The sequence below is a fragment of the Erinaceus europaeus genome, chromosome 20 (genome assembly GCF_950295315.1).
Source record: "Erinaceus europaeus chromosome 20, mEriEur2.1, whole genome shotgun sequence".
Taxonomy (NCBI): Eukaryota; Metazoa; Chordata; class Mammalia; order Eulipotyphla; family Erinaceidae; genus Erinaceus; species Erinaceus europaeus.
In genome coordinates, this window is record NC_080181.1 from 27,770,122 (window position 1) to 27,789,292 (window position 19,171).

The 19,171-nt window shown below is 36.4% G+C and overlaps 1 protein-coding gene across 4 annotated transcripts in view; it reads right to left on the bottom strand.

The window, feature by feature from the left end:
• The window catches only part of ARHGAP32 (Rho GTPase activating protein 32), a 232,498-nt gene that overhangs the window by 23,898 nt on the left and 189,429 nt on the right, over positions 1-19,171 (bottom strand). For all 4 annotated transcript variants that reach the window (XM_060180176.1, XM_060180175.1, XM_007539507.3 and 1 more), the window contains 3 exons: positions 12,698-12,847; positions 1,690-1,792; positions 295-439 (listed from right to left, as the gene is read on the bottom strand). In XM_060180176.1, the coding sequence (XP_060036159.1) occupies positions 295-439; positions 1,690-1,792; positions 12,698-12,847 (398 nt within the window). The remainder of the gene's footprint in view (positions 1-294; positions 440-1,689; positions 1,793-12,697; positions 12,848-19,171) is intronic.

Consider the following 19,171-nt stretch of genomic DNA (forward strand, 5'->3'; position numbering starts at 1 on the left):
GTGGACACTGAACTCTACTCAAAGATAATTTTTTAAAGAACTTTATGGGAACCAACAGTAAAAGTGGTAAGATTTCTGATTCAAAGTCAGAGATTGGAAATGTGAAAAAGGCAAAAACTATGAACTAGCTAGCAATAGTGGTGTATATTATGAGTGTGTGTGTGTATGTGTGTTCTTGAACACAGCCAGTTTAATCACAGAATTCTCTTATATAACTGAACCAAGCTTTATACATTTTGAACAAAACCACAACAAATCTCTAAGCAACTCTATTTAAAAATGATTTGAACTCACAGAAAACTTCTCATACAGCTGGTATGTGAGCAGAGGGTTTGGAAGTTCTCGGAAGTACAGCTTACAGAGGGACCCCACAGAATGGATGTCTTGAACATATGGTTCTTTTGTCAGGTCGGGAACATGTTCAGAGTCAAATTCATGGCTAACAAAGATAGAAGACAAGAAATTATTTTATTGAAGGAAAAGTAAATAATGACTCAACAAACACAAAGCAAAAATGCAAAGTGTTGGCCTCTACCTGTCAATATTTTCTTTAAGTGATTATATTTCATATAAGTTATATTTGGATTTCAGCAGTAACTGAATATCTCATCTTAAGATAGGTGCTTTTCTATATGGATATAAAAGGCATAATTTTAATGTTAAAATGAATAGCAATTCCTGAAATATATATGAATGAGAGGCTCTTAACATAAAGTCCCAAAAACAAGACTCTTAATTCCTAATGATTTGAATTCCCAACATTTTGGCAATACTGGAAAGTGGAGTTAGGAGGCATCAGGTACAGAAATGCCTCAGTATAAGAAATAGAGCTCAGGAAGGTCTGACTGAAGGAGAAGAAAGCCAAAAAATAATATAAAGATTAAGAAGTGAATAACAAAAATTCACAGCTATTTAATGCAATATATGTAGTATTAAAATGAAAGAAATAAAAGTTGTACTCAGGATACTAACAGAAATTAAGCTCTTTCTCCAAGAGGTTAACAGTGAATATTAATCTACATGCACGAGACTACTTATCAATATAAAGGATTGATGTTTGTGGACAATCAGAGTATGAGATTTACATCTAAATATATACAGCTCTGTGGTCAATTAGAATATTAAGATCTTTACAGAATAATACCAGTTGCCACACATCCCAGTGAACAATAAAGTCTAATTACATACTGAGAATAGACTCAAATCTAAGAGATTAATTAAAAATAAAATGTCTATTGCTGGCATAGAGAATACCACTATTTTTATCTCTGAGAAGACAATGAGAGGAGATGTGGATTATGTAACACATGCATATCTGAGTACACACTGCAGATCTAGGGGAAAAGGAGAGAGGAAAGACTCCACTAATGTCTATCTTAATTAAGAACCAAAGTACAATTCCATTATGTAACTTTCCATCCCTCAATGTTTTGGGTTTGTGGTCTTCAAATATGCCCAAATCTTCAAACAGTATAAACAAAAAAAGTGCAAGTATTGAAGAGGTTCAGGGAACACTACAAATGAAGAAACAAAATGGCACTGAGGAAAGCAGGACAATACGGAAATGATTTCTATTTACGAAAACTATTTTACTGAAAATAAAGGTTGTCAATATGCCTTAAATTTGAAATAACTTCATTTTAATGAATTACATTGGAGATTAACAGAAAATTCCAAATAAGGTTTTACCGTAGTCTCTGGATATTGGAGGCAACGCCAGAGAGACGATATATTCCATCCACGATGCCATACCTTTCGATGAATGCCGTACAGCTTTGAAGAACCTGGGGTACTAAAGGGAATTTTCAAAAGCACAAATTTATGTTTGGAGCACTGAGTGGGAACAGAGTTATCAAAAATGACAAAGTCTTAATTCTCTAAAGCAAAATAAGATGATGGATTAAAGACAAATGAGGCAGAAATTATCCTACTATAAAAATGATGGTGGTATGTCTAATTCCCTATCTACCTAATTCATTTCTGAATAAACAAGACAGGTTGCATCTTACTGCATTTACGGAAGTCAAAGGTTTCATATTCTATTAGGATAGTTTCTCTCAGATATTCTAAAGTACGCCCACAGAGTTTAGACCTAATGCTGTACCAGATTTTTTAAAAATACAGTTCTTGAATTTCATTTTAAAATATTTATTTATTTCAGTAGAGACAGAAAGAAATCAAGAAGGTTTGGGGAGACAAAGAGGGAGAGACAGAGACACATCTGCAGCATTGTTTCACCACTTGTGAAGCTTTCCCCCTGCAGGTATAGACCAGAGGCTTGAACCCAGGTTCTTGTGCACTGTTAACATGTGCACTCAACCAGGTGCACCACCACCTGGTCCCTTGAATTGAGTTTCATACACAGAAAATGGACATACAAAGTTCAATGATTATCTCAACATTTCAACTGACTGTAAGTGCTGTAATTTTTTCACTTCTGAAAAGTAAAAATAAAATGATTTCATAATACTAATTTTAATTTTACCCACTAGATGCACAGAACACAAATATTATGCAAACATCCAAGAAATATCAGAGAAATAGAATGTTTTAATTTCCTGCATACCTTTACATTAAAATTACTGACAATGCGACATAATATTATCAGATCATCATAAGAGTAAGTTTACTGTAAGTAGAAAGAAAGCACTCTCTCTGGTTCCATCACTGACTATCTGACATATATGGACAGCTATTCTGGGCCGACAGTCTATAACAAAACATACAAAGTTTATGTTAAAAATGTTTATAACTACACAAAATGTAAATAGTCGTGGTCTAGGAGGTGGCACTACAGATAAGAGTGGTGAACTTGCACACACTGAGTCCTAAATTCAATTCCTATCATCACATATGCCAGAAAGATGCTCTCTCATATTAGTAAAATAAATAGATTTTTTAAAAAGAACTATTTAAAATTTACAATAGCTTCATTTTGAATTTTGCTTGGCAATGCAGAATGATGAATTTACAGATTACAATTGCTACAAAATTGACAGTGTTAGTTAAAAATCCCTGAAAAAAAAAATTTGGAAGAACACTAGTCGATCTGCAAAAAGAGAGAGGCAGGCTGGGAGTATGGATCGACCTGTCAACGCCCATGTTTGGCAGGGAAGCAATTACAGAAGCCAGACCTTCCACCTTCTGCAACCCACAATGACCTTGGGTCCATACTCCAAGAGGGTTAAAGAATAGAAAAGCTATCAGGGGAGGGGATGGGATACGGAGTTCTGGTGGTGGGAATTGTGTGGAGTTGTACCCCTCTTATCCTATGGTTTTGTCAGTGTTTTCTTTTTATAAATAAAATAAAATAAAAATAAATCAATTAAAGACAAAAAGCTACAATACTATAAATAAAACATTCAGAAAGGCAAACGGAAAAGACAATCTAATAAAATTATTCAGTTTATTTCATTTACACTACATATCATTATTTCATTATTACAACAGACTTTTCCTTCACTTTTCTCCCTTTTGCTGTTGTTCCTCAAATCTCCTAAGTTCTGTCAGATTCTATAACTTGCACTTAAGCATCAGCTTTGGATAAGTGTGTATACACACACACACACACACACACACACACACACACACACACACACACAATCGCTTTTGGTGGCACTGGGGTCTTGCCCAAGTATGGTTTCAATATCGCAATGCTGGTTTTCTTTTCCATTCATAATAGAGAGGGAGAGACATCTGACACCAGCAAAGCTGGTATGGTACCGCTTCAATGTGGTGCTGTGGTTTGAACCTGGGTCATATACATAGCAAGTCACATACCCTACGTGGGCCATCTCTCCAGCCTTGCAATTTTTAAAAACAACTGTATTACTTAATATAAAATATGTGTACAAGGCTAAGTGCTTTACAAATGCCACTCTTCTTTAATTCTAATTGAAAGCTTATGGGAAAATGTTATCATTGACCTATCATTTACAGAGAGGAAACTGAAAGTTAGATTGATAAAATTTACCCATCAGAAACCAGGAAATCTGGAAAAATAAGAATCTAACTCAAGCAGTCTAAGTACAGAGCCTACTTTTAACCATAACAAATGCTGCCTGGAATATAAAGTCCTATACAACTTTTACAAACATCAAATTTCGGTATTTCACAGCTACAGGCAAGATGAAGTCTTACCTTTTGCCATACATACAACAAGCTGCTCTATAATATCCTCATAAAACAATGTCCATCACCAGAACTCTCCCCACCCCATCCCACCCCACCACCAATCATATTATAGAAAACAACAGGCTCTTTGTTGCTCAAAACACAACTGAGCTACCACTCTTCAACAAATCTTTAAATATTCCCAAGCGGAGGCAGGTGCACTGTGTTCCAGGTACCTTAGACTACACCACTTTGAATTACTATGATTTCTTTGTTTATACAACATTTATAGTTTCGTAGTTAATCTCTTAACATAAGGGTAGAAGTCATGCTTCATTATATTTGTAAACCCAAAATTCAAGAACACTGTCCTGACTCAATACAAAATTAGCAGAAAGTTGCATGTGGCCTGTAAACTTTCATCTCTATCAAATATTTTTAATAAGGTATTTTCTTTCTAAAATTATCTTTATTTATTGGCTAGAGACAGCCAGAAGCCAAGGGGAAAGAGGTGAGAGAGAGAGAGAGAGAGACAGACCTGAGCCCTGCTCCACCACTTGCAAAGCTTTCCCCCTGCAGGTGGGGACTAGGGGCTCAAACCTGGGTCCTTGTTCATTGTAACACATGCGCCCAACCAGGGGCGCTACCGCCTGTTCTGGTCTATCAAACATTTATGATTAGTAACAAGAAAGGGAATGTGTTTATGTGACAGAGATGAAGTAGAGGTAGAGCTGTTGGGTACTTTATGTGGACTGACTCAGACACAAGAAACAATCTCTATGTCAAAATAATATGCAAAATATAAAGAAAGTACTTTTATGAGCTGGAATACTATGTCTAATATTTCTCCATTAATGACAGACTCAGTTTATTACATAGGTTTTGTTTTACAGAGTTCAAATAGTAAAACTGAGGACTGGGAATTTTCAATCATCTACTTTAAAGAAAATATAGATTTTAGAAAATAATTAACATAATTATAAAACCAGAGAACAGAGGTTTAATTTCTTTTCCTTGAGAAATGCTTCTCATGATAAATGCCATAAATCAGCAAGCTAACATACCCACCAGGTACACAGAAAGATTTGCCTTGGAAAGTCCTTCAGTAGAGTTTTTATTTTTATTACAGACTTCATAGGGTGATAAATAGGTCACTACCTATTAAAAGTATAGATAATTTGTATAATATTAGAAGCAAAATATAATTCATTTATTTGAAAGACAAATCAAGAGGGAGAGGGAAGAGAGAGGCGAAAAGGTGGGAGGGAGGGGGGAGAGAGAGAGACAGAGAGAGATTTTGACTTGTAGACCTACTTCACTGCTCATGAAGCTTCCCCCTTTGTAGGTGGGGATTGGGGGCTTTAACCTGGGTCCCTTTGTAGGCTAACATTTGTGTTCAACCAGGTACACCACTGCCCAGCCCTGAAGCAAAAATTTCTGTGTTTGCCTGAACTAATGGGTATCTTTTGAAAATATTTTTTATAAGTTAGAGATCTTTCCCTGATAATATGACTAATCCAATTTAGTCATATTTCCTCATAAGTAAAGGAAATTGATGGCCACAAAACAATTATATAATGATGTTCAGCAAGCAAACTTATGTAACTGAACAGTGCTGTTACTTAGAATTTTAGACAAATAAGATGTTAAGAGAACAGCTGTCAAACTGATAGAAAAATACATAACCTTTCATTTTGAATAAAAGAGTAAAAACTAAAGGGAAGTTTGTTTTTTTTTCAGAAGTTAAAAAGCCCTCTACTTTTTAAAACTAACATGTAAAGAAGTAATAGGAAATTCCAATTCTAAAAAACCACCTTAGTAATGAAGCTGAAGGGTTCATTCCACACGTGAAGTCTCTGGACACAGTCTGAAGTGAAGCATGTTGAGGTGGCAATCGTTGCGTTGGTTAGGTTGTGGTTGGCGGATGCAATATTATTTGATATGGATTGGGAGAGGCATACGGGAAAGTGGGCCCTATCCAAGGGTTCCAGGACTGGGGGAAATAGGGGCTCTATAATGGAGATGTGAGGTTCCTGCTGTCATTACTCGGGTGAGACCTTTCCTTTTATAGTACACTCTAATTTCTTCTCAGGTGGTTCACTTTCTAACAAAGTCCCCAAACCTAGATATACACCAGTTTCTGTGAGAGAGAGCATATGTTCACATGTATCCATAAACTACTGCAAAATATATACCTGAAAGCAGAAGTACACTAGAGTTTGCAGTGAGTACCCCCCTAACACTTCCTCTCCACTATTCCAAGCTTTGGGTCCACGATTGCTCAACAATTTGTTTGGCTTCGTATGTTAACTCTCTTTTCAGTCACCAGGTTCCAGAAAGCTATCAGGATAGGGGGTGGGATATGGAGACTGGGTGGTGGGAATTGTGTGGAGTTGTACCCCTCCTACCCTATGGTTTTGTTAATTAATCCTTTCTTAAACAATAATAATAATAAAAAAAACCACCTTACTTAGTTACATTTTTTCCCCTAAAGTCATTATACCAAACCAGTGGAGTACACAATAAAGACTCAGTTAAAACATACCACAAGAAATCTTCAAAATAGCTATTTTAAAAGGTGGTATGGCTTCAAAAAGTGTCCCCACACCCTACAAGTAAGGCATTTCAGATCCACTTTTACATAGTATATTAGTATTTTTATATCATCATATGACAGCATAATAAAAAGTAAATGTTAAAACTGATGGCCTTTACAATTAGTTAAAAGAAGTGTATGCCATGTCAGTTGATAATAATTAGTTTTTGATACTTCCTAAAAGTTTTGGTTTTATTTCTGTCATTTTCTCTCCAATTATTCATTCATTCACTCTCTCATTCACAATTTTTTTCTGAGGTCCCTTCTATATGCCAGACCTCTTGTTGGTATTCTGTAATACAGACAAAAAAGCTGAGCACCATTCACAGGGCAGTGGATTCCAGGACAAGAGTACATTGGAACAGTGTTACTTATGAGAATGCACAGTTTTTTTTCTTTTTCTTTTCTTGGTTAGGGAAATATGATTAACTAAAGGGTTGTTTTTAGCAGTTATTTGGGTCTTTTTTTTTTTCCAGTGTGCGCTAATGAAAGATCAATATATTTGTGTGATAGTTAAAAATAAACAAGCAAAACCTCTTGCTAAAATGCCAAACAACCTCACACAGAGAAATAATATATTCTGGTAACAGGGATTCCTCTATCCTGGGTTTTTAGCTTTTATGTTTATATCACAAATAATTTTACCTAGTTTCACCCTTTTCAAAAAGCAGTTTGATTGTAAGAAAATTTAGTTTCAAATACATAATATAAATAAAACATATTCAATAGAGGGGGGAAAAAATCAATAACACCCAAACACTCTTTCCCACTAGAATACGTTAAGCTAGCAAATGCATAAATACTGTAACTACTAACCTATTACATTCTGGAGAGAAATGACCTATTGGTACCTGACCTTCCTAGCATACTTACTACAAATGCATACACACCCATAAGTAAGTACAGCTAAAACCTGCTGAAAGCAAATGAGCCTGGCAGAACAAGTGGGAAAATACTCCTTCAGACTGATGAGCACATCCAAGCAAGGTTGAGTAAAAAAAGAGATACAAAGAAAAACTAAGCTAACAACAACAACAACAACAAAAAAAAACAACAACACTGGACTCTATAATTAAGGATACTCATGCACATGACAAATCGGTCTGATCTAGCCACAAAATGCACTGCATATTTTTTTAATTCACAGTTCTTTAGACGACTAGAGTGTAACCCTTAATTCCATTACAAACACTGGTTTGAGCTTGTGGTAGCTGAAACTCGGTAAGATCATCCTGAATGAATTCTAGTACCAGGGAATCATAAAAGAAAAACAAACAATACAACAAAAGTCACACCAGGCTCCTACGATTTTCTTTTTCAAGAAAATAAGAACTATTTTAATGTTGGAATAGCAGAGGAAAAGAAGGAAAGCAGCACAGACTTAACAGTTCTTATGCATCTTCCTAAACACAGCACCCATGTCTTACACAGATTGTACGTAGAAAATAAGTAAAGAGATGTATGTGCTACCATACAAAAAAAGCATCTTATGGCTCAATGGGACACACGTACAGCTTTAGACTGGCGGCATTCCTTGGAACCTGGACCTTTTTATTTTTAATATTATTTTTTTGGAGAGCTAGATGTCTGCAAAACACTCTCATGTCCAGCTTAGGCCCTCTTCCATCACCATGCTCCAGGAGAACAAAGTCAACCCTACCCCCCACCCCAGTCTTCCTTCCCCAGAGTCCTTTACTTTGGTGTAATACATCAGCTCCTATGGATTTTTTTTTTTTTTTTTACAGTTTCCATAGAAGAAACAGGTTAGTGCTGCGAAGAAGGCATGATGGCATAATTGTTCTGCCAAGACTTTCATGCCTATGACTCTGAGTTCCCAAGTTCAATCCCCAGTACCACCACAAACCAGAGCCAAGCAGTGTTCTGTTCTTTCTCTCTGTATCTCTCTTTCCTTAAAATAAAATTAATGAGAAAAAATAGGTTAGGTTTGTCACTTGCTGGAATAAGAAGGTAATCAAAAGTTTAGGAAGTATAACTCTCTATAAAGTGGATTATTTACTAGAGATACAGCTCAGATAATGAGTCACTCATCAAAACATTGTTTTGAAGGGCTTGGTGGTAGTGCGTCTGGTTGAGCACAAGTGTTACCATATCTAAGAGCCCAAGTTCAAGCCCCCAGATCCCACCTTCAGGGGGGAGCTTCATAAGGACTGAAGTAATGCGATAGGTCTCTCTCTTCTCCTCCCCCCACCCCGCTCTCTCCCTTAACTCTCAATTTCTGTCTCTAATCAAAAGTAAATAAATAAAAGTTAAAAATATTATAAAACATTATTTTGAGATGAACTTCCTTTTTAGAAAAATCTGATGCAAGATCTATTTTATATATAAATCAACACTAAAGTTCAAACTAGAACAGTATGATCATGAGGAAGAAGGACTGTATACATCATGTAGTTATTTCTATATCTCATCTCCTTTCACATATATATCATTCTTTTTCATGCTAATTATATTGCTTGAAATCACACTACATATGTGTGTATATATCCAATTCTGTTTGTTTGAATTTAGACTAAAATAGTATCAACTTCTCTCTATTCCACTATGTCTCTGCCTCTAAAATTTCTCTCTAAACACAGACACACATACACACACCACTACTATATAACTAGTTAAGGATTATATACAGGATATGTGGAGTCTAAAAATCAGTAAGAATTTCTTACACATTCACTAAATCAAAGCTAAACAAAAAATTTTTAATTAAAAATAATATGCTAATTAAATTTTTACTTAATAAACTTCAATGGGTTCTCTTTTCTGTTAATGCAGTCACCATTTGAGTATTCAAAGAAAAAGCTTTCATGTAAATATTTAACCTTTATTTTTCACCATACTCAATTCAACATAAGTCAACAATGTACCCTAGAACCCCACCTCTCCAGAGCTCTGCCCCACTAGGGAAAGACAGAAACAGGCTGGGAGTATGGATTGACCTGCCAACGCCCATGTCCAGTGGAGAAGCAATTACAGGGGGCTGGGCAGTAGCGCAGCGGTTTAAGTGCACATGGCACAAAGCGCAAGGGCCAGAGTAAGGATCCCAGTTCTAGCCCCCGGTTCCCCACCTGCACCACTTGCTGGGGATTGCTTAGCAAGCAGTGAAGCAGGTGTCTATCTTTCTCTCTTCCTCACTGTCTTCCCCTCCTCTCTCGATCTCTCTGTCCTATCCAACAACAACAACAATAGCTATGACAACAATAACAACCACAACAAGCACAACAACAAGGGCAACAAAATGGGAAAAAATGGCCTCCAGAAGCAGTGGATTTATGGTGCAGGGGAAGAGAAGCAATTACAGAAGCCAGACTTTCTACTTTCTGTACCCTATAAAGGTCTTTAGTCCATACTCCCAGAGGGATAAAGAATAGGAAAGCTTCCAATGGAGGGGGCGGAATGTGGAACTCTAGTGGCGGGAATTACATGGAATTGTACCCCTTGTCAATCATTATTAAATCAATAAAAAAATAAAAAATTAAAATTAAAAAATTCAATATAACAACTAGGATATGTCTGACCTCAGATTTCAAAGTTTTTCTTCTTAACATTTACCAAATTACAATTCCATTTTAATGCCACAAGTAGTAGTGATGTATCTAGTATCCTACCCAAACATTATTGCTTTCATGTCACCTCAATAGCTATACTTTTCAAAAAAAGGTGTACCTACTGCTCACATATAACATTTAGAAACTTATACACACATCCAAACTAGTTTTAAATAGCTTCATGTTTACATCAATTTCCCTAAATGCTGAGTGTTCAAATTAATTTTTGCTCTCGTACATGATGTTATAATGAATACCTCTGTTCCTACTGGATTATAACCTCAGAATAATTTCCTAAAAGAACACTGCTACAAGAACAGAAAACTATAAAATCGCTTGCTATAGAGTGGCAAAATGCTTTCTGAGAGGGTCCTAATCCAGGGATGGATAGATAGCTCACTGGCTAGGGTGCCTTGCATTCCCATGCACAGCAGCTAGATTCCAGCCCCTGCACTATAATGGAGGTGCTACAGCGGCAGAGGAAGGAACGTTGCTGTGGCATCTCGCTGCCCCTCTGTCTCTCTACCTGAGTGGCAAAGCAGCCCAGTGTGTGGTGAAATCATGCATGCAGACGGCCCAAGTCACACACACCCCCAAGAAAACTAGAACTACCTGAAAACTAGTTACTTCTAAAAAGCACTGGATATCACAATTTAGGAAAATAATTTTGTCATTGTAGTGTCTACTGATGTGAGCTGTAACTTTAAATTGCTTAAAAACAGTTTCATGATTGAAAATGAACACAAATATTTTTCTGTATTTTCTTTACTCCCTCATTGTGGAAATTATGTTTATTATCTCTCCCCCATTCTTTTGTACCAGGATTCAATTTTATTACAAATCTAAATGAATTTTTATATCCTACATTTACAATTTTTTTAAATCATATCCAAATACCTTTTCAGTCTATGGTATATTTCCTTTATATTTATTCTCCCTACATGGAAATCATATATTTAAAACTATCTCTTTAGTTTTTATCTGAGAAAATTACTATATCTTTTTTATTTAAAAAATCTGTTTCATATTTCTATGAGTTTAAAATAGTTAATTCTGGACTTGGGAGACAGCATAATGGTTATGCAAATGATTCTCATTCTTGAGCTCCCAGGTTTAATCCCCAACACCATCATAAACCAGAGCTGAGCAGTGCAGTGCTTTGATTTTTATGTATTTATGTATTTATTTAAAAAAGGAGACATTAACAAAACCATTGGATAGGAGGGGTACAACTCCACACAATTCCGACCACCAGATCTCTATATCCCATCCACTCCCCTGATAGCTTTCCCATTCTTTATCCCTCTGGGAGTATGGACCCGAGGTCATTGTGGGTTGCAGAAGGTGGAAGGTGGGGCTTCTGTAATTGCTTCCCCAGTGCTTTGATTTTTTTTTTTTTTATAAAAAAGGCAAGAAAGAAAAAAGTAATTCTATTATACTTCTGGAATTCTCAATGGCACAAAGCAAGATCCCCCCCCCCAATTGCTAGTCATTTTCTCAATACAGACTTAACAAGTGACATCTCAGAAGCTGGTTTTTAAGATCACACCTTATCACAGTGAATTCTTACAATGACTACTGACAACCTAGCTGCTTCTTCAACACCTTATTGATTGTACTAATACTATTCTAGTTTCCAACTCTGGTAAAACTAGATGTCTCCAGGTCTACTGTTGATTTTCTTCATGCTAAATACTCTTTGGTATTCTCATTGGCTTTATTTCTATGTGTATTTTGACTAGCTGCAAAAATAATAATAATAATTTTCAGAATTTCTGTTCATTTGGTTTGTTTTAATAATTACACTATATTGGTATTAGCTTGGGTATAACTGTTTAAAATTACATTCTGTCATCACCTTAGGAAGATGACATAGCTTTCAATAAATTCATAGTGTAAGTAGACTGGTATTCCTCCTTATGAAATGAGTAAAGTCTTAATCTGAACTTGGTATTAATAGTATCTCTACTAGGTTTCACTACTGGTTTTCTAAAAAAATTATAACGGGTACTTCTGTTAGGATCCAGAATTTCACAATCATCTATTTCTGGTAATTACTGAGATAATTTCTTTATGATCTAGCATCTCTAAAAGAAATGATATATGAAGGTGCTATTTTTAAAAAAATTTTAAAGGAAAACTCCATTTTTTCCAGATAAAAATAATGTCAACAGTTGTACTGTTCCAGTGGTGTGAATGTTTTAGTCTTTTAAAAAAGGTTATAAGCATTTCTGATGCCAAAGTATATTCTGAGGCCTCTTTTTGAGCTCAGCTACCCCTAGAACAAAAGTCTACTACCTGAAAAACTTCAATACATGATTTGAACATAATTGAAGCAATGCTTTGCCAGTCTACTTTATAATTGCTTACAGTAAATGTAGTGAGGTGTGGAACTAAAATTAAACTTTACAAATTTCATTCTTACCTTCAAACCCAGAATTCAGAAGGTGCTCCCCTAGGTCACAACCAAACACCCTCTCTTTCAAGATTCCCCGCTGCTTCAACTTCTGTTTCGTCGGTCGAGACTTCATGAATGTGCGTAAGAAAGTAATAAGTTTGCCGTGCTTTTTAGACACTAGAAAATAATAATACAGAGAAAGAAATTATCTTGTTGTGGCAACTGGTTATACTTTAGTGATAACAGAAATAGTTACCTATAAAAACAATCGAATACAGGTACATTTTAGATTCTGTATGAAATTATAGTAGTTTAGAAAGCAGCCGCTTCTGAAATAACATCACGAACCTATCCTTTTTGCTCAGCAGTCTGAGATCTTGCCTGATGGAGCTGAGAGCAAATTTATTTTAACTGTAATCTTAAATCAAGCTTGGGAAATCAGCCATCTTCCCAATCTGTATCTAAAGATGCTGCAGGACTATGACTGAGATCTGAGACTTATCCTAATGTACTGATTTGTAGATCTTCATCATTAAAATGTTGGACATGTGGTTTGCCTTTCTATTCAATTTCTAAAACGCTGCTTGGTGGTTAGAAATTTTCATAACATTTGTAATTTCTTAGGCAAAAGTTAAAACAGAAACAACTCCTCCCCCTTTTTTTTTTCATTTTATAAAGATAACAGTCCCATCATGGTACAGAATACTTATCAAACTAATGACTATATGAACATAAGAGCATACATACAACAAAAGCTTCAGGTTGTCTATTAACTTTCATTGACAGATGCTAAATTACCTTAAATTCTTTGTAGATCAGGAGGTAAGTAATACACAGTGAAACATTTCTATTGATTAGTTTATTACAAAGACAACAGTAAAGGACTAAAAGCAAATCCACAGCCGGGGGAGGGGGGGCGTCGTTGATTGATTTGCTGAGAGTACAGTCTACAGAGAAAAATTACATTAAAAGAAAACATACAATAAATATAATAAGCTCAGAGATTAATTGCAGAGAAGACTAAACCACATAACCTCAATCCCCTTACTCGGTTTGCAGTGATTACTGAGATTCTCACTGAGTTCTACTGTAGACACCTGAGTGAACCCAAACCTTCAATCCCCTGAACTGATGAAAACTGTTATAAAAATTCTTTGTGCTGAAAATAATTTTCTGTCCAAATGAATGACTTGAAGCTTTACACATTTTAGGGGAATACATAAGCATTTAACCTACAGACTTCATGAGAGTAAGAAACCAGTTTACCCATAACTGAGGTGATCTTAGAATATGAGACTTATCAAGACTGAGGACCAGGGAAAGTCTCAGGAAAACTGGAACAAAACAGCCCAATCTTAAACTGCACACACTAAATGAGCAATTTTTTTTTTTAATCTCCCCTTACCCTGCCCCCTTGGCCAGAGTACTGCTCACCTCTGACTTATGGCTGTACAAGGAATTAAACCTGGGACCTCAGAGTCTCAGGCCAAGAGTCTCTTTGCATAACCATTAGGCTATCTTCCCCACAAAAAAAATTATTTTTCTATATCAATTACCTGAATTTGCATTGATTTATCAATGCAACTTTGATGCTCTGATACTCTGAAACTTGAGTAAATTACCTGTCTTGTACCTGATATACCTTGCTGTAAAATTAAATGATATGCTTGCTCTCTTCTCCACTACTATAACACTTATAGTGTACTTGGGAAATTTACATTGCTAACAGATTAGTTTATGTATTAGTATCTCTTTGAAAATGGCCAGCAAAACACTTCTATTCATTTTAAAGATTTTCCACACAATTTTTAAATAATTCTGATACATTTTCAAAATGAGCTGAGTTTGGTTTCTAATAAATTTGACATTATACTATTACATCATGCTTATGTATTATTGTTACACTTACGTATTTAGAAGGCCTTTACTTTCTAGAATACTCAATACTTCCAGATGGAAACATGACATATACTACTAGGGAAAGACAGAAACAGGCTGAGACTATAGATCAATCTGCCAACACCCATGTCCAGCGGAGAAGCAATTACAGAATCCAAACTTCCCACCTTCTGCACCCTATAATGATCCTGGGTCCATGATCCCATAGGGATAAAGAACAAGAAAGATTCCAATGGAAAGAATGGGATACACAACTCGAGTGGTGGGAATTGTACCCCTCTTATCCCACAGTCTTGTTGATCATCATTAAATCAATAATAATAAAAAAGTGTATAGTTTGCTATAAAACCTCAAATCTACAAGTACATAAGTTACACTCCCACAGAAGGGAGTAATGATTTTCAGTACTAATCTAGAAGAGTGTTAAAAAAAAAAAAAGCCCCTGGAGTAGTCTGCCTTATTTAGCTGGAGGCCCCACTACTAAAGAAAGGAATACGTTTATTTCAGATTAGCTATATCATATATGAAACTGCTAACCAGTAAAGATACATCTTCACAGTTCAATGCAAACTGCATGGGAACAGATGTATAACCATGATCCTCCAATCAAACTCACATACAATAAAACCCTACTACTTACAGGGTGGCCTGTCCAAAACTGGAATTTTCCAGAACAATGAGGATCTTTGACTCTGCTTTTGGTGTGCCAAGTTAGGCTTCAGAACACAGACATCTGGTTATCTTTTTCTACTGGAGCAAAAAAGTGTTTGTGTTTATTTGTCCTAAACATCTGAATAATTTAGAAAGTATACAGACAAAAGTAAGAGCCACAATATGAATCAGAATTATGTGAGGTGGCAGACATCAGCGGCAATTCTGTGACGTATCTGGCTCTTGAAAAGCACTGAGATACTGTGCTGCTAATGCACAATACTGGCTTCTATTTGGTGTGGTCACCTAGCTTTGTTACTTGTTTTTTTTTTTAACTAAAAATAATGAGCATTTTAAACTTATACTTGTGGTGGGAGTAGGAAAGATGGGTGTGGGCTCTTCCCTATACATTTATAATCCTATCTGAGACAATAAAATAATACAACTGTGACTAGACATACAGTCTTTAAAATTTTATATTATTATTCTTATCTTTAGTGGTTAGACAGCCAGAAATCGAGACGGTAGGGGATGATAGAGAGATACCTGCAGACCTGCTTCACCACTCGCAAAGTTTTCCCCCTGCAGGTAGAGACTAAGGGCTCGAATCTGGGTCCTTGCGCACTGTAACCTGTGCACTCAGCCAGGTGACCACCACCTGGTCCTCACATATAGTCTTAAATGATTTTCAAGTCTCCAAAAGAAAAATGAGATGTCAATACAGCTTTAGTGTTGCTGTTATTGTTAATATAACTGACATTCTAATCCACTGTGGTAGAGTGTTGTGGGAAGTTTTGGTTTCCATAATTAAATCTAGGTGTCTGCCAAGATAGCTAAATTTCATTTGCATTGAAAATTTGAGGTAATAAAGTATATTCAGTTCAGTTATACTCATAGCTGGAGATGATTTAAAGACACTTCTAAATGTTAAGCATCTCTTAAGATTAATTTTTCTTCATTTTATATTTTCCTTCAAGAATATCCTAAATAGCCCAATAGTAAAAAAAGGAACTTGTTTGGATTTTTAAACACTGTGTTCCCCTACCCACTGTATCCTTGTTCATTATAACAAACTAGTAAAAAAAAAAAAAAGCTGGTAAAACTACCTTTTGAGGTGCAAAGTACAATAACATAAAAAGACTTCTATGGAGGCAGGCAGAAAGGAGACTTAAGTTTTAGACAATTACGTATTTATATATGCTTATGAAGACTTTATAATTATGATGAACTAAGAGGAGCTATAAAATCATTTTATGGGAGTCGGGCTGTAGCACAGCAGGTTAAGCGCAGGTGGTGCAAAGCACAAGGACCAGCATGAGGATCCCGGTTCGAGCCCTGACTCCCCACCTGCAGGGGAGTCGCTTCACAAGCAGTGAAGCAGGTCTGCAGGTGTCTGTCTTTCTCTCCCCCTCTCTGTCTTCCCCACCTCTCTCCATTTCTCTCTGTCCTATCCAACAACTACGACAACAATAACTACAACAATAAAACAACAAGGGCAACAAAAGGGAATAAATAAATAAAATAAATATTTAAAAAAAAAGAAACTTGCAAAAAAATCATTTTATATCTAAATTCTATAGAGTTAGAATATAACATGCACCACAATGATCAATCTCTTTCATATTAGACGCAACAGATTTTATATCTGTGATCTCTTTACCTGAGGTATCTGAACAGACCAGTTTTTCCAGATGTCAAAAGCATTAGCAGTATGACACACAACCTAGTATCTCTAAAGTAAATCTTTAGGATACCACCAACCAGTTTTCAGGGATATACTAAAAAAAAAACACACAGTTCCATTAAGTCACAGTGAACCTTGACATGGAGAGGAGAAGCAGCGGGTGTTCCTAATTCCATATGTGCAGTATTTTTCCAGCAATTATTTTTTTAAATAAATCTTTTAAATCATTTTATTGTCTTTATTTATTGGATAGAGACAGTCAGAAATAGAGAGGGGGGAAGAGACAGAGAGACATCTGCAGCACTGCCTTACCACTTGCGAAGGTTTCTCCCTGTAGGTAGGGACCAGGGGCTTGCGCCTGGTCCCTGTGCATTGTAACATGTGCGCTCAAGCAGGTGCACCCCCCCACCCCCAGAAATTCTTGCTCTTATAATTCTTCACCTAAACTTGAAATCTCTTCATTGGTTCTCAGAAATCTCCTGAACTGACTTAAGAGAAGTCTGGGCTTGGGTTAGGGATATAAAGGAAAATGAGCAGAGTTAGTTTTAAAGGTCTCAGCATTAGATTTTATTGTCTGCATCAATTCCTAAGATCTGTAACAAAAGAAAGGCAAGTAGACATAATAAAGATATATTATACTAAGAAGATTGGCCCAATTAAGCCTAAGGTATGATAAAGTTTGAGTGTATGTTTAGCATATCCAACAAATTCTCACAATTGTGCACAATATCCTATCAATCCTTCAAAGCTCTTCAATACAGATTACAATTTGACAGAAATTTAAAGGGGGGGGATAGAAACAAGCAACGGAACCATATATTTACATTTCTCTCTCAACCTCTCTCTCTCTCTCTCTCTCAACCTCTCCCTCCTACCAGGGTTACTGCTGGGACTTGGTGCCTGTTCTACAAATCCACTGTTCCAGCTGGCCATATTTCCCCTTTCTTTTTATTTTATAGAACAGGAAGAAAGAAGGGAAAGGAATAGAGACATACCTGCAGTACTGATATACCACTTGTGAAGCTTCCCTCCTGCAGGTGGGGGTTGGGGGGCTTGAACTTAGGTCTTCACACATGGTAACAATTGCTCAACCTGATGCAATACTACCCAACCTCTTAAGACTCTCTTATAACTTCCACAAATTCTAAGTCTGTTGTAAACTTTAACATATTTTATGTTTGATTTAAAAGGACTTGATTTTTAACTTGGAATTCCATAAGTTTACTTTCACTCAAGGCACACTAATTAATTCATATCAACCTGCGAAGAAAGATCTTATAAGCCATCAAAAAAGGTCATTTTTTTTACATACATGGGCTAATTGTCTAAATATTCTAATCTTCAAAAGAATATCTGAAAAGTGAATTTTAAGAAAAAATTAAACTGCAGGGACAAAAAACTTGTTGTGCAATGCTCAGCTTTAATGTGGTGGCTACTTAGAAGGTTGCTGACCTAGAGCCCCAGGTGATGGGGTGTCCTGGAGGATTCTCCCATAAACACTATGGGCCAAGATCTTGAACAGATCCTTCTCTCAACTGTCACTGGTCATTACTATCAGGAACATCATCATAAGCCCTCTTGTGGGCCTCTCAAGGACCTTACCCTCACTATAAAGTAGCAATGATAAGGACCATCCCATTCTCCAAAGGGAGTCTGGGTCATTCTACTGTATCTCTTGAAGAAGACTGGCCCTGAAATGAGTGGAGTCTAGAATATTCCCAGCTGTTATCATGGACTGCAAGCTCAGACTGACAAGGACTCAGAGGTTACACAGGCTCCTGTGCTGAATATGAATATATATATGGGCCCTGGGCCAGGTTGATGGGGTAAACAGCTAATTGTATTTCTATATTTTCTTCCAGCTTGGGAGCTACTCTCTACATTAATCCAGTTTTCTAGTTCTATTCTTAACTCTGACATCATCCTCCCAGACAGTATTTTTAGTTCACCTGCATGGTAACTAGCAAGCTTAGGCAAAAATTACTGAAGTCATGGGCCCCTGGGAATATACCTAAAATAGACTTCCTAGCTTTCCACCCCAAGATCCCTAATCTCAGCTGCTCTATCACTACTGTTTGGTTCCCGTTTAAACACTTTGCCCTGCCTTTTATCTTCAATATCTTTGTATCTTTCAGACACCAAGTTGCAGATGCTACTGTGATTCCATCCTGACCTCTCTAGGCAGATGACCTCACCAGTGTGTCCTAGAACCTCACCTACCCAGAGCTCTACCCCACTAGGGAAAGATGGAAATAGGCTGGGGGTAT